Genomic DNA, 24678 nt, shown 5'->3' with positions numbered 1-24678 from the left:
CATCAACTTTTTCGATCAAGTGATCAGAAGTTACCACCCTAATCATCAACAACCTGAAAGCAGGAGCATTCCTAATCATGAACACGAGTTTCCAATGTCACATGCCCATCTCAGAACTTATTGACAGATGAGGTTGCCTCTGCATAAATCTTTTAGTGCCTTTAATGGTTGTCTACCAATAAATGGACCCTAGACTACTCAAAACCAATGGACATTCCACCATATGGCAGTGAAGTCAAAAACCATACTCAAGCCGCCATGAGTTCATCACTGCTGTTTCTCACAATCTCCGGTACCTTGTGGTTGGCAGCATCAAACAACCACCTTCATTGAGCACAAAGAATTGTTAGAAAGGTTCATAAATACACTTTTGGACAAAATATAGTGACAAAACTTTATTACATATATTCACAGTTCGAAGCATAATATTTTTATCAGTTTACATTACTTATATATACCAGATGAAATTAATTACATAATTTACAGCACAGTGCTTTACAATCTAACAGAATTACATTAACATGACTGGAAGATCTAGTGCTATCAAAATTCTAAACCGTCTTGTAGCTTTAAAAAAATATATAGTAGCTATAAAAGCTGCGGTCTTACTGACACCGAAATGTTTCGTCTATTAAAATGGAAAAGCTGCTTGACAACAATGTACCAGTTTGTGCTGGACAGACTCATTCAGTACATCAAAAGGTTTCTTTCATCACAGTTTCATGGGCTATACATCTGTATAAAGCTCTTGCAATTCCCTATGGCTTTGTAAATGACAATTTATTCAGTTATTAGTCAAGAAACAGGCTCAGTGCACCACCCTGTCTATATACACGGCAAAATCAACCTCCAAAACCACTCATACTTCGACAGTTTCAAAACTATCTTAATATGAATTGAAAGCATTCTCTCACTTTAACTGGTAAAGAATTCTTGCTTGCAGTAAAATTGTATGCAACAAGAGGTTCTTTTAATTTTAAGTTTATAGGTGCTTATGTTTTAGTTTCAATTAACAACCTATATCACAACAATTAAAAAGTTAATATATTACAATGTTACATTTGAAAATATACTTATCTTACTGTACCACAAGTTATGAGCAGTGTTTGGCAATCAAAATAAAGATTGAAACAGTTTCACAATATTCACTGGATTCAAATTTTATTGGAGCAGTTAGCTGCACAAGTGTAAAGAGCTCCTCCTCTCGGCTCACTAAATACCGAGACCAATGACATTTAATCTCATCTTAGAAGTTCTACTTGTGATATATGAAAGTAGTTCTACTTATGATATACAAAAGTTTTAAGTTTTCTAGTTGTCTAATTGCACTGAAATATATTTTACTAATTGAAATGAATAATGACAATAAAACTGACTTTGCAATTTGTTAAAAATCCTCCTAGTGCTTAGGAACAAACCCCAAATGCATTATAAACAACAAACCTAATTGGTACAAATGGCCTGCATAAATAACCACTGAATTCTTGGGAGACAAAATATCGAGGGATTAGGGAGGCAATTCTGTAAGACCTAGCTAAAGTAATTTAATACTAAAATGTGTATATAGCTCTTTATTATGTACATAATCTAAAAATTCAACTGAAAAAAAAAATCAGCTTTAGTACTCTTAGAACTACAAAGCATTGTTGATTTCTTAAGTCATACTGGCACATTTAACAAAATATTCAAAGCCAACTCTCACATTTATATGTACGTACTACTATGCAGTACTGTCAATTTAGAAAAATGCTTTTAAATTTTTCACAATGTCCAACGGTACAATCATTATCTACCTTATTTAACTCACCTAGGACCAGTACAGAGTAGCCTCTAAGGACTAGCCCACTGCTTCTAACAGTGGATTTGTACTACAATGTTTTGGTCTCTCCACTAACAAAAACTCTAAGCAGGAACAGTTTGTTCTCACTTCATATGAAGGCATCAGAAATTGCGTCTCATTTCAGCTTCAGTAAAATCAATACTGCTCTAAAAATAATGAAAATATAAATGTGAGAGCCACAATAGCCCAATGTATTGACTTTTTAAACTTCACACTACTGTATGGGAAGTTCTCCCTTAAGATATTTGAAATATATATATATTCCATAATACTAATTTCAATATACTATTTTGATAAGTGAACAGGAACATAAAAATGAAAAAATATGGGTAACTTCATTGCCATCTTGATTGCCAAGTTTCACTAATGAAAAATCCTCCTGTGGATGTATCGGATTAAGAAAAAAAAAAAAACTTTTTAAATAATTATAAACCCAACACACAGTTCAAGTAACGACAGTTTAAATAATTATAAACCCAACACAATCTTGCAAGCAATGATGGTTTAAATAATTAATCTTGCAAGTAATTATGGTTTAAATAATTATTCTTGCAAGTAATGATGGTTTAAATAAGTGTAAACCCAACACATTCTTGCACATAACGTCGACCAAGAATAATAAAGCCAATTTAGCAAAGCCGTAAAAAAAAAAAAAAATAAATACAACCTAACCTTTCATGGAAAACATTACTTATCAATAATGTATACAGTAATCATGAGAGCTGAAATACAGTTAATTCACAATATACATTTCATAGCACCAAGACTTCCCAGACTAATCAAATCATGCAAGTATTGCTCACATATACATTTTTTCTGCAAAAAAAATAAATAAATAAGACTCCAACAAACAAGATTTTTCCTTCACTTGTACCAAATTGGAACCACATCAATTTTTGCTTTAATTATAAAGAGAATTCTGATAAAAGTCCTCTTCACAACAGGTGAAGAGGAATATTACTCTAGTAAAATTAATGTTTCTGCGGATAGGAACTTATAAATTTCATACAGACCTGACAAAAGGATCCAGGAAACCAGAATGCTCAATCACAACGCACATGACCAAACAGTCAAGAGTGGAATATTCAGCCTGACCCCAATGCAATTACAGACCATTCACTGATGCCGATTCCATAACTATTACAAAATAACTCAAGAGAACAATTGTACTGAGGTAAGGGAACATTTTGGGTTCACTAAATCAACTTAAAACTCATTATTAAAACTTGGCCCCTTAAATATCCATCGATACACTTTAAAGCACTAAATATAATATACAATATGAAACAATGAAACATTAAATATTACTAAATGATAAAATATGAAGTGAATATAAAATAGTGCAAAGCAAAATCACAAAAGCAATATTGTCCAGCTTATAAACACTGGTGAAACTTCATATAGTACCTTTAATGAGATTAGGAATAATGCAGAAGAATAAGAAACCCCTATCCACTGCAACAGTCATTAAAGGAAAATAAATACACCTACATTAAGTTGCATATCTTTCTCCAGTAATTCTTCATCACCATTAAGATTAGAGTGAAAAAGTTAAAAACAAATTAAGATCCTGCAATTAAAAGCCAAGATATAGATTGCACAGATTTAGATTAACATAAAATACTGATAAATATGAGCCTCACTAGATCTTCACAAGCATAGGATTTCTGGAAAGTTTAATGAATGTATAAAAAAGCTAAGTATATGAATATTAAGGCACTTGACTAAAATCAACACTTCACAAGACATACAATACAGCATGAAGGTGTATAAGGAAGTGTTTCTACAACTACACATAGAAATCAGTACTGTCAACAAACTTAATTCAAACATTCATAAATAAGACAATAGAGTATGGGTGATTTCAGACCAATTAACAAACCTTCAAATTAGAAGTGGGAGTCCAGCAACATACAATCATGAAATGAAGATATGCAATTCTCCTTCCCAATATAATGTCCTGGTCTATTACTTTATGGCATGGGTTTAATAGTTTAGAAAAATTAATTTTTAATTTAATCACACAAGACTTTTAGAATGTTATCACACACATCTTTGGTTCAAATACCTACCCTCTTAACTTAATAATGTTATTCAGCTTTTCTTAGTTGTGTCTAGCAGATTGTACAAATTCCTGTCAAAAAAGGTTTATCTAAAAATTTAATCTTATGAAGGAGCACTTTGCAAGAAGTGAATATGACGATCTACTCTAACAGCAGAAATTCACTTGTATATAGAGCATTATTGGTTGATGACTACTAATTTATGCAAAACAGTTTGCATGATGCTGAATACCATGAGCAATTTAGCATTTTACATAAATTTGTGGGAATGTATGATTATATATATCTGGGTATACCACTGAATGACAAAATTCAATGAGGTACATATGATAATGGCTTAATATACAATAAATCATGAGGATAAATCTAAAGGCTTTGTAGAAAATAGAAGACCAGCGATGCATTTTCTGTGACACTGTCAATTAACAGTGACCTGCATAAATCACTTTTCAGTTATAAAAAACTCTATAACAGCCGAACATCAAAGAGCAAACCAACTATATCTTCCATACAATTCAGTACTGTATATGTGAAATTTTTTGCCTTAATTTTTTTACAGTGAATCTGCTCTCACCCAAGAAGTAGCCATTACAACTTGATGGGGTGGATATTAACCTGATAAATGATTGAAGCTCAAATTAATAGCTATTCTATACTGAAAGTGCTAAATACTAAACCAAAATAGTGGAAATGCTCCAGTCCACCGTACACACCTCTTAACTTATATGAAATGACTGGGTAGGAGACCATTCCTCCTCAACAAAATATTTTTTTATAACGCATAGGGTATTAAAGAGTATTTTTGTTACCATTTAGTGTCTTAAATTAGGTTCTAGAGACTTACAAGGTTCTAATTTGTTGCATGCTGCACATAAACTAACCCATCTCCAGACTAGATAAACCAAGGGATAATAAGAAAGAGGAGCAAGACAATTACTGAGCATGTCAATGGAGGAATTTTGGGAAATATTCACTGCTGTCACACGTTTAATTAACATCACATCCGTAAGCCTTAGTGTTTCTATGTTTTACATGGGAGACTAAAATATACTACTACCAAATACACAACAAACTCGATGTTGAAGTTGGATGGGATTCTGTACTAACAGGTTATTCTAAACCTTGGCAGTAGCTTCTGAAATTCATGACATTGCAACTCCTATGGTTCATTTCCTTCCACTGACGTGTTAAAAGTATAATCTTATTCCTTTCTCAAAAATTCTCAAGATCTTATGATAAATTCACTGGAATCTACATCCTTACCCCTCATTCTGCGCAATCGTTCTGTGTAAGTGTAAAATCTTGTATTCTGTAAAAGTATGCTTGGTATGGTTATACAAGTCTTAAAAATTTGTACGACTAAAAATTTAGAAGTGGTAAAAATACGTAATGGCCTCTGCATCAAGTATCTCAAAAAAGCTTATAATTGATGTTGTTAAGACTTGAAACTTGAGTTACACCACAACTGTACCCTTCAGGCAACCTTGTTAAACAACTAAATTGTCTATTCTCATTTTCATTCTGAAAACACAAGGCTGAGCAATTGCTCACTTTCAGCATAACAGAATTTTCTAAAATGTTTAACCTGATTCACAGCAATCCTACAATAATTTTCATTTGTCTTCTAAAATAATGTAGGAGTTCGTTATGAACAGCACCATTCTCTGATTTTAAGCCACTTTTCAAAGAAGATCTAGTCACAAACAAATCACTCCTATGAAGCTCAATCATCAAAATTATAAATATTGAGCATATGCAGCCATGAAAATGTCCTCCACATAGCAGAACTTCAATAAAAAAAAAATTCAGATAAAAACCAACTCAGATTCAATGGCCTCAATTCATCCCTGCTTTTTATGTCAACAAAAGCGCCAATAAGCACGTAAAAATTTTAAGTACATGATTTCCTAGTCATGAAAATAAAGAAAAAACTTACCAGGCCAATTCTGAATCAAGAGTAAACTTTGAATGACTTAAATACACACTACCTGATCTCCAGTAAACCTTATTAATTTTCTGCTATGTGAAGTATCCATCTCATTTACTGTTTAAATTAACAACAATCGAAACAAATCATCTTAAAAACAACAAAGGAATTCTTGGTACTGTGTAACAGTAAGAGGCTTTACAATGCCTCCTTAAATTCTCAAAATTCTAAAAATGACGATCGATTATACATTATTGAAGGCTTCCAGGCTTTCTCGTAGTCGGTCGGTAATCTGAAAAAATTATGAATGGGGCTTTCTGAGTTGGACTAATTCAAAAACTGTTCTACAGCTTTTCTTCATTATGTATTACAACAATACTATTTTGAATTATGTTAAGCTGATGAATGCAATTATTTTCATAACTGGAAAACTTACTGATAAGAGCCCTATGAGTATTTTATACCTCTTAGTAGTAACTGTCAGTTCAGAGTAAAACAGTATGAAAACTTACCTTCTGATAAAAATTGATTTGTTCAGTCAAGAAAGATACCATTGCTTTCTTGAAGTCCCTGGTTCGTTCTTGATGGAAGTGAGCTACTTCTGCATGTAAAGCGTAAGCAATTGTATCAGAACGCTTGATCATTGGAGGAACCTGATCGTGATCCAGCCTACCTTCATTAGCTTCCTTTTCAACTTGCCTTCTCTTTGCAATGGCTCCCTATTTTAATATAAAAGTGGATGATTAACTTTCCATTTCAGAGTGTCACATACGTTAATCGTATTAGAAGTAAATTATTACCATTTTAACTTCTCTAGTTAAAATGGCATCACCAGTCCATTTATATTTAAAATCTAGTCTCACATGGGGCCATCACAAACATCATACAGGCACTTATGTATAAATACTGTACATACATGAATACATTTAAACAAATTATATATGCATACATTTAAACACCTTTTAAATTATATAAAGTCAAATTTGTAATAGCCAATTTATCAAAGATCACAAGACCTACTTGGTAGTTCAACATTTAGTTCTTCCGCCTTACAAGACAGGTTAAGTTTCCAAATCACACCCCAACACAGAGGTTTAATTTTTCAGGATGGTTATCTTTTTGAGAAATATTAACTTAATGGTCAGATTAAATAATATTCTGAGGAGTGACAATTAACTGTAACACCATGCTAACACCAATGATATCCAATGACTACAATATCTATGTGTAGGTACAGTACATATATATGTATATACATTATATAAAAAATTAACATCCCAGTAAAATGAACACACAAACCTTTGTAGCAGAAATGACATTGGGAAATCCCTCAATAAGTCCTCGATATTCAAACAAAAGGTGACACAGAGGGTCCCAGTCATGTCTAGGCTCCTCATCATAAACAGTTCCTATGTCAGAGTATGCTTCACTGACACTATGTATAGCTTCTGTCAATTCTGGTGCACCTAAAAAATTTGTAATATTTATTACCTACAATAAGGCAAATGCTTAGGAGCAGTTTTTTTTCTTTATAAACAATTTTAAAATTGTCACAAATTTTAAATACAGATACTTAATATAAGACAACACCATAAACAAATGCCCCTAAGGGTACAAGGTTAATAACGTATACTCACAATTAGATGGATCTGTATCAAATGCTCGACTCAATTTCGAAAAGGAATGACTAATTTTGTTGAATTCTCGTTTGTAGGCAGTTTGATGTTTCTTTCCTTGGTCAATGCAAGTGTTCTGAAGCAACTTGACAGCTTCATCCAGATTATTAAAGAATCGGTTATAGCCTTCAAGTTTATTTTCCCTGAAAATCAGACAAGACATTAGCTTCATAACATACGCTAATGTGATAAAAGAACTTCTGGGGAAGACAGAAAAACTTAACATAATTTACATAACTAAATGAGAGTTCATGTTGTCAAAAAACTTTACTCTGCATAGAAGTGGGACCACTGATTATTTTTATATGATCCCTTTAGCCTCTAGAACCCTAATTTAAGCTTTCATTTACTAACAAAACCTTCAAAAAGCCCAATTAAGTATTGAATTTTAAATTACTTTACATTACATAGAAAAATAACCACCCTACCTCAAAAAATCAAAGAATGATCACTTAGAAACCACAACACTTTTTACTGTTCTAAAAAAATCAAAATAGTTACAACTAACAATTACTTGAACACAAAATTATAAGATATTTTCTGAACATTGTGTAGATTTCAAGTCACGCTAGCAGTTGCACCACATGGTTTGGCAACCAAACCCTAAAATAAATGTGTACACGTGACTCATTTCTATTCACAGCAGTCCTCTCTGGACATTCAACGTGCATTACAGTAAACTACTCAGTTGAATTATTTTAACCAACACCTTTGTCTTTTTCCCAGTCCTTTCAAATTTACTCCAATTTCCACTATTTTGTTATATTAGTAGCAAAATGAACTCCCTCTGTGCAAGTCCAAAAGGGTTGTTTTTAATAGAGATGCTAGATACTTCATAGATCAACTCTTTTTCAAGATGTAATAATTGGCTTTACTGACAAAATTAATGAGTGATAAAATTTCTTTTTAACAGATTTGTTTCACAAACATACGTCTTTAAACAAGGTTGATTATATAGCTGATGTATGGCAAGAAACACACTACTGTCACTACATATAGACGACAGAACGACCAATTAAACAAACGTAACCTCAGCACAACACTTACGTCTGCAGTACATCCAATGATTGGTCTGGTCGTTCAATAGCCAAGTAGAAGTTTGCACCAACAAGCTTGTCACTCTCTGCCTTTCTTTTACCCGCTTTCCATTTCTTTTCATCATTTGGACAGGTGACAAAGTGATGGAAGACTTCACTTTGTGATATCACAGGATGGCGACATATTCTATCTATCCACGACTGCAGCATTGTCATTCGGTACTCTATTAGATCATCTTCAAAACGGCCTACACAAACAAAAGAGGATACAGTGATCAAGTACACTGACTAAAATTAGGTTTAAATTATGACAGTTTAATAAATATTTCTAGTTCTTGTCAGGCATACAATTGAACCAACATCCACTAAATTGAGAGAGAGAGAGAGAGAGAGAGAGAGAGAGAGAGAGAGAGAGAGAGAGAGAGAGAGAGAGAGAGAGAGAGAGAGAGAGAGAATATTCATTAACGCACCTGATATCTGCTTTTCTGGTAATGGAGGTATGGAATCAGAGGAAATTTATCACTGAGTCGGGCCTGTATCCAGTCAAAATGCTTGTACCTCCTTGACACTGGATTTGTTGAAAACTGTAAAGAGAAAACATCTAAGGTATAATCTACTTACTCAAAAAAATTTAAAAAAAGGACATACTTGGCACAGTTCCTGTTAAGGAAGAAATGAACATCCTGTGTGGAAAGCTCAACAGTTGCAAACATAATACTGAAGATGAAATAAGATACCTTTCAAATTTTTATAGGCCTTATATTCCAATTATTGTACTGAAACCCCACTGGTGTTTTTATCCTTACAAAACAATATATAAATCTTTATATTTCAAGGCAAGATAAAACACAAACTTATTTTAACATGCAGTCTATTTTGATTCACACTAGATGAAAAATAATTCAGATTAAACCCCATGAACATTTAGGAGGAGAGTAATGTGGAAACTATAAAGTATTCTTAGCAATGTGGAAACTGTACAGTAAACTGATCAATAAATATTCTCCAAACACCTGTAATTAATAATTATAAGTTTAAAAAGATCTATGGCACCTATGGGGCTTCTGAAATACCTGGACGTTACTGAAGCAGTAAACCATAAAATGTATTGTACTCCCCAAGTGGGTGTATTTTTGGTCATCGTGTGAATTATGAGGCACTATACTTATGATTTTCCTAATGGACTCTAAACCATTTATCTTTGAACTTTGTAGTCAAATATATTTAGCATCCATTTTACTTACTTTCATTTCATAGGTCTAGTGCACTGGGAAGCAGAATAAGAACTGTTAACATTCTTGGTTTTCCAGAATGGTAAACAAGGATTCAGGTTTATTAGTGAAATGAGTAAGAAAAACCATGATACTCACTGAAGGCATAATTGTGTAAGCAATGAAACTTTTCATCCCATGGAACTTTGATTCTTTCTTGGGAGACGAGATGGCACAAGTAAATTCATGTGGATTGCCCCGCCAGCAGGGGCCATTGCCAAATTCTTCAATAAACACCTTCTCTTTCTCATCCACTGAAGCCTTTCCAGCACCTGAAAAATTAAGTGTTAACTACGTACTTTCCAAAATAAAATCAACAACAATATTACCTTGCACTGATGCTTAGAGAGAATGGGCTCTAAATATAAGCTAGCACATACTCCCTAGAAATCAACCATTATTGCTTACTTAACTAGACCAATTCCCTAAGTGACAATTATCAATTGATAGTTGCGCAGCATAGCTTGTATCTGACTTGAGTTATTTAAATCATGACTTGACATTGTTTAAGTCTGTACCCATGTAACTCTCCAAAGCTTGCTAATGTACTACACAGACATTAATTAACAAGTTAATAATCACCCCAGGAATTCTGACTCTGGGAGCATAAAATTTATAACAAAGCAACTTTCCAGAGGACGGCCATAGATAAAACCTCTTCTGCTGTAGAGGGATTACAAAAATTTTATTCTGCAAGGAAATGTTTACTAACACATCCATTTAAGTATTCATAGCATTTCAGAAAACTAAACCCTGTAAAAATTGCTATGACAGGTACTAAATACAATAAAATGCAAGTTTGTCATTTCCAAAGAAAAAGTATTGTTCTTCAAGCATTAGCCAAGATATTCAACTGTCTTGGTTCTCTGGTTCTCATCCCGATAATTCACTTTTAACAGGTCAAAATTTTGCTTTATGTACTGGTTTATATGAACAATAAGTATTCTCCACTTCCATTGGCCTCAGCCAAAACTGCCAGAGAGAAAATTAAGTTTTAAATTATGGGGAAAACAACAAGAATAGAATGACTGTGGGTGGAGAAAGTATTAGAATGAAATAAATTTTTATAAACCTTGGTGAAAGGGGAAAAAATGTATGAGAAAATAGGACTAAAAAAATTACTGCTTCTTACAAAATACACAGTACTTATAGTGAGATTACATAAATGAGATTCACATTCATGTGGAACACTTCCTTATAAAACAACCTGGTTTGAAGAGAAAATGTACAAAAAATATGATTAATACACCAAATATTCCATACCTCCCTTACATACTAAACATTTTCCGTACTGATAAAACTAGTGATAATAAACTACTCGAGATGAAAATTTCCTTTTTTTGCAGTTGCACTTATTCTTGCACATTAACCTACCCTTCCTGTTATTGGGAGTAATGGCATTTTATACTTTTAGGGCATTAAGACTTTTTTAAGCATAATGAATGATTAGTATTAGAACTTTTAATTAAAGTTGTTCTGAGCTAACCAAATATGCATACTGTGTATTAGGACTGTCTGACCATACCTGCCAATCAACCAAGAGAGGGGGTTGTGTCCCCCCAATATGCTTGTACTTTTTTGGTATAATAAACAATATGCCAACCAGTATAGGGATTTCTCCACATAATGAGAACTGGTCACATTTGACACTATGTTAACAGCATGAATGCAGCTCTATAGAGGCAGTTCTTCAATGCCACAATACCTTGTATGGAGACAAAGATGATTTGTTGATAATTCTGATCTTGGTTAAGTGTAAACCAATGATGCTGCTGCAGCTCATTCACAATTTAAGCTTCAATATACCACGCTATTCTAGTATCATGGCTAGTAAGGTTAGTTGGCAGTGAATGTTGATAACATAAGTGGCACAGTGCACTGGTTCATGCAGCAGCAGACTGTGCTGAAAAAATAAAATTACAAAGAAACTGTGTAATAGTAAACAAGGATGTGGGGAAAAATGACCAACAATGAAAAAAAAAAGTGCTTGCCACTATCTCTGGCATTGGTTTGTAATAAAGGTAGATGATGCTTTATCCAGTCACAAATGACTTTAAAAGACGCGTGGCTACATAATTATATAAGCATTGCCACCAGGGAGCACACCAACTACACTTTCACCACATAGTGATAATTCATAGGTATATAAGATTTTGGTTTAGTTAAATTTACAATCTGTATAGATTAAGTTTCACAAAACTCGCTCCAATTCCCTCTAAAATCTGAGAAGCGTTATCATGAAGTTGCAAAGATAATTTAAATGACAATTTTCTTTTGCCCTCTTTCCTAGAGTAATTTCACATTGACAATCTCTTTTCACCTGAAAAGAGCAACCCTCATCAAACTCCTCTACTAAATACTTGTACTACTGCATGAAGAGACAGGTTTATTTGGTGATGACAAACTTGACGACATTTAACATCTTAAAAGTATATAAAACACCATATGCATATAAGACATAAAAAAATGTGAAAATAAATTTTAAACTGATATCTAATAGGATATCTTTGATACTAAAATTTACCATCACTATACCATGAATACAAGCAATGTAAACATATGAATGAAACTTGCAAGGCCTTTCCCAACCAGCAAAGCCCAAAAGAGGAGTACAAGAGATTAATTCTTAACTGTAGAACTGGAGAGGACATATACTTAAGAGGCATATGACTAATACAGGTACATGTACAGCAGCAGCAAAGGGTGATGCCGATTAAAAAGGTTCATGTACCAACTGACCTAGGAGAATTTTTACCTTGGCAAATTCCTTACTGTAGCAATCCCAAAAAGCAGAAAAAATGGAAGGGATGAGTAAAATGCAAGCATAAGCAAGGTGTAAAAGTGAGGTATATATAAAGACAATGTACAAATATTAACTTTACACATATTATATTCTACGTGTTTTGCCGCCCAAATGTCAATCTGTTATCAGCAAAGACTCTGATATAAAACTGATGAAATATTTTTCTGTACAGCTTTGTAGTTTACATAAAATAACAGCCTGTCTTTGGTTCATAAGAACCTATATTTATGTGCTACAATACGTATGTATATAATTGGTTTTAATTGCCTATGCAAAGCACTTGTGGTGATATGCAAGACAAAGATACAGACTTAAACATAAATTGCAAAATTAAGATGATGGTATACAATATCTACAATATATACTACAAGTATGCACAACAGTACTGGACAAGTACATAACTATAATATAGGAGACCCAAACATAACACTATTGCATGCAAAATTTATTAATCATAAGTTAAAAATAAAAATAAATAATTACATTACTCACCCACAAGGAAGTCTTCCACACCACTTTTAGCAAGATTGGAGAAGCGATTGAGGCTCTTCTTGACAGTCCCACGACCATCTCGACCTGTTACCACCCCATCACCAAGCAAGATATAATTTAGAAACTATAAATATCCCACATACATCATCACTAGCCAAAGGTTGTCAGCAGTAGCGAATGCAACAAAATCACCCTGTCCCCTACCCCCAAGAAATGAACCTCAATTTTCCTCTCAAAGTATGTGCTGCTCATTTCTAAATCAAATTTCCTAACTGGAAAAAAGAAGACTTTTCTAACATAGGAAACTATTTACTTTAAAAGTGTTCCTAAAGTGGAGATTGTGTTGGGTATTTTTTTTTTTCAACTGTCTGCACTTTGTCAAGTCCTTCAAACTTCAACATTTATGATTCTAGTTCCCTCTGTGACTAAATCAATTCCTCGTCCCTAAACCATATCTAATTATCAATTTATTTTAAAAATCTGACCCGCAAAATTTTCAAAATACATCTAGCCCAATAATCAAAACTGCAGCTTGAAACCATTGTCAATGCCACCAGCAAATTCAACAACTGCTTGAAGCACCCCACTCATAGTTAGTCCTTAGTCCTTTGACAAGTCGCCATCCACGACACACAATATTACGACTGTAATGAAATGCTAGCTCACAAATTGTGTCAACTGAAGTTTCTCGCTGAATGTCCGTTACCTTCACGTGATGGATGTTCCTAGTTTCTACTTCTTGTTACTACTATCAGTGCAAAGCAGAGCACCCTACAGCAGGAGCAGTGATTTTTATTATACAAGAAAAGCTTCATTTGAGGCTTAAGACTTAGTAACATAGTTTAAAAGAGTGCAATTACCTCAAGTATCTGTGCTGCTAGAAAGGCAGAGAAAACTTTACATGGTTTTTTATTCAGGCATCATTCACCTGTAGTATATGAAACATCTATTTTCATTAGTATTTCTGCCAGGATTAAAATAAATGAAATCAAACCACTGCACGGCAGGAGAGCAGTCTCATCATACACTGTTAACGCACAAAAATCTAACCAAAACAAACAAACAAAAGGAAAAACAGGCAATACTGACAGCAAACTGCAAGTATAGCAGTGAAAAAATTCAATTAGCAAACAGGTAATACTAATATTACAGCCTTCAAGAGGCTAAATAAAAATTCCTTTTATGCTTCTTGACAAATGTATACTTTTTAAAAAACTATAGTACTTTAGTTTATTTTATCTTGATAATCTATATAGTATTATCAGAATGAACAGGTATTAATTTCTATAGACTATTAATGTTTCATAATGATCAAGTACATTCCCATATTCTTTCCTAACTTTGACAAACATTCAGTTCTAAATCACAATTCGGAGAGAGAGAGAGAGAGAGAGAGAAAAAAAAACTTAGCACGAAAATGGATTCTAATTTACTATTTAATTCTGTACAGGTCAAGTAAAAAACCAACTTAAGTGTTCTATTTGCTTGAACATTAAAAAGGAAGACTACCTTTACCTTTGAACCTGTTAATTTCCACTGTAGTAAATTAGGAATTGCCATTCATTCAAGTACTACCTGACAGCAAATAGTTTATTTAAAAAATTTAAAATTTACACTTTAATCGCACCTTGCACATGAGCGATTGCTCTTCAAAATTCTCTTTGGAATATTGGAAATACAAGGTAGAATATGTCTCTTGAATATTGGAAATAAAAGTCAATACTATGACAAATAATGGCTTTATGACATCAGCTGTACCAGTTATTTTCAAACTATAATATAAAAAATTAAATAACTTTCCTACAGAGAAAATTTAGATTCTGGTGCAGAGGTCATAATGTACCCTAGAGTGAGGTACAATCTTTCTTCCTTTCACTAGCAAAATTCCTTGTTCACAGGATTTCCAAAGTACACAATATAATACCAAAACATTAACAAAAGTGCATGTTTCAACTTTTTTTAAAACATATCAGCATCATGAATCGGTGTCAATCTAAAGTTCTGAATTTACCATTCAAAGAATTATCCCCAATTCTAGATAATATCAGACAAGAAAAAAGGAATGTACTTTTAATCTTATGAATGAAACTACAGTATATACATATACTTACACCAATCTTTTTTTATATCAGTGCACCTTGGGTTTTCAACATTGGTGACATATTGACAGTTGCATTTAAAGCTTCCAAAGTGGAGATACACAAATTGTAGAGTTTTATAAATAAAAACTAAACCTAAAAAAACTAAACCTAACAGACAATTTTCTCTTTTCAATCTGGCATTCTTGTAGTACGTAGTTTACTGTGAATGTTTGTCCTTACAAAAGTTGTTGGCGAGTACTTGGCAAATTTATAGTACTGGCCAAATCATATTTCATAAAGCTAACACATACAGTACAAAGAGAAGAAACACAAGTTTTACTACTGGACTGAAATTATTTTAAATGAAAATACTGAAAGTGGGAAGACATCACTAAGGTACTTGAAGTATTCTACAAAAGAAGCACTCAAAATTACTATCATTTAAATTTCTTCAACAACCTTATACGAATTCCTATATTGCTAGCCCTTTCCCTCAACAGTAATTATTACTAGAAATAAATGTTTAAACTTTAACATTACGTATAGGGTCTACCTAGCAAATTCATTTCCAGTTCACTGGAAGGGAAATCCATGATTGAAAATTAAATCATGACACGCAAGTAATACTCTGTATGATATAGGAAATGTGACATAGTCCAGAGAAAACTTCGGGAATGAAATTAAATTTGAAACCAAGCAAAAAGTAAATGAAATTAGACACACTTAAAATTAATTTCAACAATCCCAAGTTTCACAAACCTTGGAAGTAAAATTAAATTCCTTTGAAAAAATGTCTGGCTAATAAATAACGCCTGAGAAATAAGGGATCTCATAAGTTAAATATACAAAAATCTTGCATTATCAAACCATCTTTCTCCTTAAGAGACGTCTGACAAAAACTTTAAATAAATATGGCAATCAACTTTGATTATCTATGTACACTCCAGCATTTATCATTTCATCATATTTCTACTTTTAGCTAATATTTGAAAAAGTTAAATTTTCCATTATGTAAAAAAAAACACTGCAAATACCTCAGTATGTAATTTAATACCTTTAATACAGATGCTTTTCCAGTAACAGAAAAAAGCTAATATCGTGAACTTAAAACAAACCAAATACCCATACATATGCAGTAAACTCCATTCAGTAAGCTTCAATGCAATTTTCAAATATGTCATTTTACATATCAATGCCTGATGCACTTTGTTATTCTAAAAGTTATCTTCGGAAATTATTTACTCATCGAAATGCATGAAACAAGACAGCATTCTAGCATTCCATAGATATGATAGATTAGGCTTTAACACTGTGTATAACTAAGAATTTAACTAATATATTTTACATACATATAACAGGCACTAAAATGCAACCTCACACACACACCCATACTAAAACAAGATTAGGCCACCAACAAACCTGCTGTACTTATGTCTCCGACACTACTTGCTGGCCTGGCAGCCCTATTGGGGGCATGCAGACCAAAATTTCCGGCTCCATTCATACTACCTGTCCCCGTTTCCGAATCATCATCATCCCAATCATCGTCCCAGTCATCGTCCTGGCTCATCTGGGTTCAAAACAAAATAAGAAAAACAGGTACACATGTCAATTTGATTTGCCTAATGATGTGATGTGCAACTAGGCTGAGTTATTCTGGAAGCTTTCCATACAAATTATGCTTTCTTTTCTCCCTTTCACCCAAGAACAGTTCTGACTATGGTCTCTTAATTTGGGAAGAACAATGCTCCATTTAAACAATTAACTTAAAGGGCAAGCAAATTGGGAATCTGTAACAGGAAACAAATCTGATGTTAAAAGCATTTTCTAAGTATATTTTACAGCTTTAACTTAAGAAAAATATTGCAGAACTTATGGATGACATACCTGAAAACAATGTATTAAAATGGAGAATGTAAGCCATGAAAACCTTTTAATTTCTATCTAGGAAATAGGGAAATTCATCACAAGTTCAAGAATAAAGCTAAGATCATAGATTAGATGTCAGAACACACTGGAGGATATACTACTACAAATCTAGCAATGTGAAAATTAACTTAAAATACTAACCTGTTGTGATACAGGTCTTTTTCCTTCGGTTTCAGCAGGCTGCGCAGTTGTATTCCAAGTATTACCACCACCACCATTACCACCGCCACCATTACCACCGCCACCACCACCAAAACTAGACCACCCATCACTCCATTCAGATCCTGTGTTAGCATACTCAGCTGGCAGAGGTGGAGGGGGCATTGGCGGCGGCGTTGATGATACTACATCCTGCAAAATGACAAAAGTATTTGAGATTTGAAAACTAAAAGTATCCCAGATTTAAGGCGAGTTCCATTCCTGATTCTGGCCATCAGGCAAAAACTAAATAAATTTGATTCGTAATTTTAAAACAAGAACTGGAACTAAGTCTCCTGTGTAGTGTCAAATACATATAAAAGTGAAACTTCAGTACTGAAACGCAAATTTATTAGCAGTCAACATCAGGATTTTAACAGGACGAAAATGTTGTCATTAAAATACTGACATTTTATAAGTTTAGCACATAAATACACTACCTACCTCCACATAGGCTGCAGGGAAGAGCCCAGCCTCCCCCTGTGAATTAGTCCCCTCCCACCAACCTTCCCCAACATCTCTTCTTAGTACTGTCAACAGTTCTCCTTCCTTGATGCTTAGCTCGCCTGTGCCTGGCTGAGCATCAAAGTTGTACAATGCCCGCACCTGGAAAAGTGACACCGTGTGAATTTTACTTCCATAAATATTCTTAATTATCTGATAAGTTGACACAACTGTCCCCTGCACCAGGTACAGATTTACTGGTAGATTTAATAGCTACAATAACCTTCCTCACTTTCTGGATATGTACACTTATTATTACAAGCCTTCATTCTAAGTAGAAAATAATTACATGATAAATTCCTACATTTGTAGTGGGTATCAAACCAATACACAAAGAGAGGCTGCTGTAACTATACTACTACCTGGTTAGTTGTGTGTTTATGGCAATATAATTAGGGTATCACATGGAGTTCAAATCCCTATACGCAAAGTAGTGCTTTCTTTTAACCTCCCTCTAGGCTTGTACTGCAAGCCCCCCAAAAAAGCAGAAAAATTGAAGAGGTCACTGAAGCTCTTATATAAATAAAAATAAACACAAGGAATAAAAATATATACGTGAACAGCATAGCATTAATTATTAAAATTGAGAACCCAGTATCAATCAGGTAACAAAACTGGAAATTTGCCTTTGAAAAAAAAATTAAGCTTTTCAATACCATGGGTACATAATGGTGGCAGTCGAGTACTGTACGTATTACATAACCCGTGAGTGGTCTTTCTCAAGTTAAGTTTAGAATTGCCAAGTCATTAGTTTAACCTATAAGGATTCTGTCTTATGTTACAATGTACTGAATCTTGCAAAGCCATCTTTCACATCCTATCCGAATATAAAGACAATGGAAGAATAACCAGTCCTTGAAATCATTAACATCAAAGATATTTGAGAAAATTAATACTAAAATGTACATTAATGTGTTTGCATTACATGAAGAATACCCATTATGTTAACCACACAATTAGTGATAGTACCCTATCATACACCCTCAGTGATAAAGAATTAGTGACAATGCTTTTTACTTTTGTATGCAATAATACTGACATAGCTAAATTAGTACATAGCTTTTAAAAATTTACATGGAACGCTTACCAATCCATTAAACAATAATAAAGACGTGTCACAAATATATTTTCAAGAATTAATATATTGAATTGCATTACATTCATAACACCTCTGACTAAAATAACTTTCGTCTAACTATGATTATATAACGTGTGCACTATCATATTTCAAAAGCAATAATTAATAAAAACTAATGGATTGGCTGACAAAACTCATGTGCATAATATACTAGATGTTGAAGAAAACATGAAACTGACTTCTCAAAAAATTAAAGGAGAATATCACTCACACCATACTTGTTTTTGCAAAGCCCTTGCATTTCAAGTAAAATGAGATAACTTTGACTTGGCATCCCATCACAATGACGTTAAAATACACAATGACGTTAAAATACACAAGTCGGATATAATTGAGTACTGGATGTGCGACACGCGTCTAGATCTCGCCTGTCGTAACGTTACTTCCATGAAACTTTTTATAGCGACGAATATCAAACCAGATTTGCTCAAAAAGTTATTAGTAATCTTGGAATTACATGGCTTTTATGTATACACTTTTTATCCCAGTTGCTGGAAGCTACAAAATTTCAATCTGCTCAAAATAGAACATTACATCAAAGTACTGTGTGAAATGGCACAACCAAACATAGAAGTGTCCAGCGACTTCGCCAGTTACCCAATGTACTTTTCGCTTGAAAGTTTGCTCAAATAACCTGACCAACAATGCCACACAATGGTGAAAGATATTTGTACACCAAATCCAACAGGTAAGGTGACAGTCATATCTTCCCCCTAACATGGCATCTTTTTTGTCCCAATAGGTAACGGTAATCAAATTCATCAACACCACCAAGATTTTGCATACAAAAATACATGTTCACACAATTTCATCAGCCCTACTTATATATATGGCAGATAGTAAAACTAAATAGTTCTGGTACGGAAAATTGGGATAAAGTCAAACTATCATGTAACATAAACCAAAAGACTGAAGAAGTACTTTATGCATGCGTTACAATGCTCTTAAAGTTAATGAGCACTTTCTAACCACTAACAATGGGCTTAGATCTCAAACAGTCTGCAATTTATTGATAATATGGTAATTCTATCATTCACCTGACTTATATTCTCTAAAGAAAATATATCTAAATGACAATCATTCTATTGGCTAGGCTACATCTGGTAAAGTTTTCTTAAGACATTTTAGGGAAAATAAAGAAAAATACTATAGGAAGTTGGGATAGTAGTTCTGACAAAGAATTATATGGTAAAAAAAAAAAAAAAAAACTTTTAGTTACCTAATGACATACCAGGTTTGTCAAACGGACCAAAAGGATTCTACAGAATTTCCTCCATTAAGAAATAGTCTAAATCACAGGTGATACCGATAGCCAAACTAAAAATAAAATAAAAATCTCATTCCCAGCAGCACTCATACAAACATTCAACAAACAGGCCTGAAATGAATTGGCCTACGGGAAACAACCGACTGGGCTAGCTGATCCAGTTTTCACCACGTGTGGATCCACCCTCCAAAAAGTACTTCAACACGTCCTGACACCGGAGATGGGCACCAGTCACGAGTCATTGGTGGTGAGAGCAACAGCTTGAGACCTCTACTATCCTTTCTACGAATTTTCTCCAAAGTTAGAAATTAAGGTTAAATTTTAAGATTGTTAGGTTAATGAAAGTCTAGCCATGTGCAGTGCAAACATACCTCAATGAGCTTTCGAAATTTTTACTCGTAACACCAACAATATAGAAGATTGACACCATCTCGATGTTTGCGGAGTCATTTGTGTCAATAAATTTTCCATTCCATGTGCTAAATCTGCACACCCCTTGTACCCATAGACGTTGGGTCACTTTCTTCACAACAATCATCAACATGACACCAACCGCGACACATCCAAGGAAACTACGATTTTATTCAGTAGAAAGAAGAAGAAGAGTGCACTAGATAATCATTTAAATAAATAGTTAAACAGCAGTATAAGGTCATGAATTGCATAAATCTTTAACATTCATGATTATCAATTTGAAAATATTCGTTATTGAAAAAGTAAATAGATCCCCGACTCATATATCAACAGTTTTGCTGTGAACAGTACCTACGGCGTTGTTCGCGCTCTTCTACTGTTTATCAGCGTTGCCAATTGGTATGTGTTTATCCTCCAAACCTGGGTATAAGACTTACACAAAACCAGGGAAATCAGTGAAATTAACGTATCTATTTGTAGTATATACACATATTAGAGCAATTTTATCATTATTGCATTACTATAACAACTAGAATTCATGGAAACAGTTTGTAAATGCATCGACGTATGTGTGAAGCACCACTAAATTGCCAACAATGATTTTGCCGTCGTCTGCTCGTATCTACTTTAGAACTATCTGTAATTTTTCAGGGGTTAATTTGGTTGCAAAAAAGGGATAATAGACATGAATTAAAAAAAACATTTTGAAGTAACAAAGTAAAGTTAAACTAAATGAGTAATGTAAAAAATTAAGGGAATAAAGGGTAATTCTAAGCCCTCATTCCGCGGTAGACTATGGCAGTTGACGTTTTCCTATGTTATTTTACTTACTGAACAAGAATTTAAAGTAATATTTATTCGGCAGACTGTAATTTAACTGTAATTTACCTTTGAAGACTACATGATGGTACAAGGGTGCAATGTACTGACATACAGAGTTCAAAGGTAAATATATAACAGATTAGTTACAGGCGACCGGCAAAATATTACCTTTAACTCTTGTAAAGCGAGTAAAATAACATAGGAAAACGTAGACTGCCACAGTCTACTTTGACCGAACAATCTTCGAAGTTTTGGTTCGGGGTCAATAAATGTAAACAAACCGCCATATTTGAATTCTGGTAGGGGGTATGGGATATGTAACCAGAAGGGAGAGTAACATTTAAGTTATGATACTAACCTAACCTAGAAGAACATGTTACCTGACCATGGGGGCGGAGCCCCTCATACTCCCCTTTAAAGGAAGGCAAGCTTAGAAGTGTAACATAGGTAAGGAGTCAGTGACTGAAACAAAAGCTCTCCTTAGTCTCCTATAACATGGCGCATGCACAGTAGGATTTGGCGTCGTAATAGCAGTAGTAATAGGTAGATTTTTGCTATGTAATTGCTCCATTATCAGTTTATTTATCGCTTTATTTCAGCTTGTATTTTGTGCTTCAAATGTCATAAATAAGAGGAAATAACACAATAACACTGCAAAACCTTCCCCAAAGTGTTTTACCCCACCCACAACCCCGCTTTCCCATCGGCCCCCCTTACCGTAGGATAGAGTTTAAGGCGTAATTCTCCTGTGTGTTTTACCCCCACCCAAATTCCTGCATTGCATTCCCATCGGTCCCCCTTACCATAGGATAAGAGTTCAAAGGTAAATTACAGGTTAATTACAGCCAGCCAAAAAAATATTACTTTAAATTCTTGTTCAGGAGGTAAAATTCTATAGAAAAACGTCAACTGCCATAGTCTAGTTCGCTGCGGTATAAGATCTACCGAATAAAGCTTTGCACCTCATAAACCGTGTAGTTGTGTGCTGCCCGCAACTGTGTTTGTGGAGTGAGCGCATAGGAACCAGGAACAGCAACGTAGTTAAAGTGCAATTTGGAGTAAAATAAGACCAACACATGTATAATTACAATAAAATAAGCACTGTGGAGTTTCAGTTGTGATGGCAGTAAGGATAAAACCACCAATTACAAGGTAAAAATGAATTTCAGTTTAAACTGTCACCAGGGAATAAGAAGTACTATCATACTTTCTCTAATATAGAGAACAAAATGTAGTTTTATTGGGCTGATTACAACTGCAATCTTGAGTAAGATCAATAAACGTTACATAGTATATACACTAACATTGTTCAAATGAGTGCTGGGAAGGCTGAGAAAGATGTTGGATCCTTTGCGGTTATGAACGGCACCTCAGTCGGTGGACATCATATTGGATTTAAAAACTGCCTTGAAAACATACTTTATGAAGACCTCACATGCCTCTTTTAGTTCGTATGGCGCTTCCATATATCACATTATGTTGACGAAACATCAATCTTTTGAATGGTATGCTTAAAAGATGAAATTGTATTCTTGTTTCAACAATTAAATATCGAGTGAATAAGGCTGACCCACCCATTGACGATGGATCCACTGCAGTGTTTCCCCCAATAGCTAGTCTATGGGCTAAATAATTCAAGGCACTTCAAGGACCAAGCCTATACTAGGCACGTAAGCTACCACAGGCAACTGGGGAGAGAGAAACTACCATGTCCTACACTACTGTAGTTGCTGCGACACTTCTGTAGGTCAGGTCAGGCCCAGCCTTTTGACCTAGGTAGTAGATAACAAAATAGGATAGAATACTCACCAAGGATTGCTCTGGTGGGGGGAGGGGATCCTACCTTACCTCCCACAAATTAGAGGGCTACTCTAGGATACGTAAAATGAACTGGAATAGCTTGGGGCTATCACACCACAGATAGGTAGTAGGTAGGTTTTATTAACAGTTTAATCAGGTTAATATAAAGTGCAACATTTGTGTGAACATTAGGTTGAATTTGAGTTAAGATTGAATTAAAATTGAATTAAGATAAGTTAAAAGTACAGTGATGACAGGCAGCCTTGATTACCCTAAGTACGAGTGTTGGCACCATTGATAAATTCTCCAATATGGGAAATAAAGGCAAACTGGCCAAACAAAGGATTAAAATCAAATAAAAAACCGAATAAAATCCAAAACAATATTAAACCAATCGACCACCAAAGACACCAGTCAAGTCCTTTTACCCGAAAGGCCCACTTCACTCCAAAACACATCGAAATCGGGAACGTCCGAAATCACTTTCGAATTTAGGCGAACACTGCTCACAATTTCCAAACTCCTCACTTAATCGCACAACACAACGGTAGATCAGTCATTCACGTACCCCACAGTTCACAAATTACCTCCATAACGCGACAAACAACCGCCTTTTCGAGGCGAGATAAAAGACCAACCCACCTGAACGGCAGCCATGTTTACTGTTTTGTCACATACATGACGTTACATCCGCTGCTCTCCCCTCGCCATGGACGATGGAGAGGAGGCCGAGTTACCAGCTATGCAATTAATTTACCTTTTTTCGCCCTAAAAACCCATCTTATATTCAAACGAATGTTAATTAAATTATTTTAATATCAATTCTCTACCTAACAGTACCATTATATCCAGTTTTAACGAGGTATATCCGTAATAGTTTACGATCTACCGGGATGACGTTAAGTCATACAATGAAAGGGGTAACCGGACTGTCTTTACCTCGGAATTAGCGCATCCTTGTGGCCGAAGAGCTCGCGAGGAAAGACAAATAAACATTAAAAACTCGTATAATTAAATCTTGCCGGGTGAGATCGTTTTTCTGGCAAGATAAATGAATGCAAGAGACATTTAGTCGTGATAAATGGCAAGATGTGACTTCGGGGAGGGGGGTGGCTACAGTCGTTTTTTAATTGTATTTTGTTTCACAGCAAGTGTCATGACTGACTGAAGGTTATACCGTATGACTCACGTCAATTTTCTCCCGTGAGTATGACTGTCATCAGACACAGAAAGAGCATTGTCGTTTGAATTTCTCTAGCAAATGCAGTATTTTCTAGGTATTCCATTTTCGTTTTAGGAACTTGGTGCCTCTAGGACTCTAGGTAAATAATTGGAGGTTCAGTTGTCATAAAGCTACGACGGGAAATCCTGGTTACGTACTTAAATATCGCAATTGTCTAGCTCGAGCTGGGAAAT

The 24678-nt window shown here is 34.4% G+C and overlaps 1 protein-coding gene across 1 annotated transcript; it reads right to left on the bottom strand.

Annotated features, from left to right (window-relative positions):
- Positions 1-380: 380 nt before the first annotated feature.
- On the bottom strand, positions 381-24040 carry LOC135206046 (sorting nexin lst-4-like). Its single transcript, XM_064237236.1, is given in 13 exon segments — positions 381-6122; positions 6343-6549; positions 7130-7296; positions 7468-7649; positions 8554-8791; positions 9014-9043; positions 9046-9127; positions 9914-10086; positions 13110-13193; positions 16610-16760; positions 17261-17470; positions 17762-17923; positions 23905-24040. Coding segments are annotated over 13 exon segments (1749 nt in total). The 5' UTR covers positions 23920-24040; the 3' UTR covers positions 381-6074.
- Between the last annotated feature and the right edge of the window lie 638 nt (positions 24041-24678).

The sequence above is a fragment of the Macrobrachium nipponense genome, chromosome 29, assembly GCF_015104395.2.
Source record: "Macrobrachium nipponense isolate FS-2020 chromosome 29, ASM1510439v2, whole genome shotgun sequence".
NCBI lineage: Eukaryota > Metazoa > Arthropoda > Malacostraca > Decapoda > Palaemonidae > Macrobrachium > Macrobrachium nipponense.
Note: the sequence above shows the minus strand (reverse complement) of the source record. Positions and strands in the feature narration are given on the sequence as shown.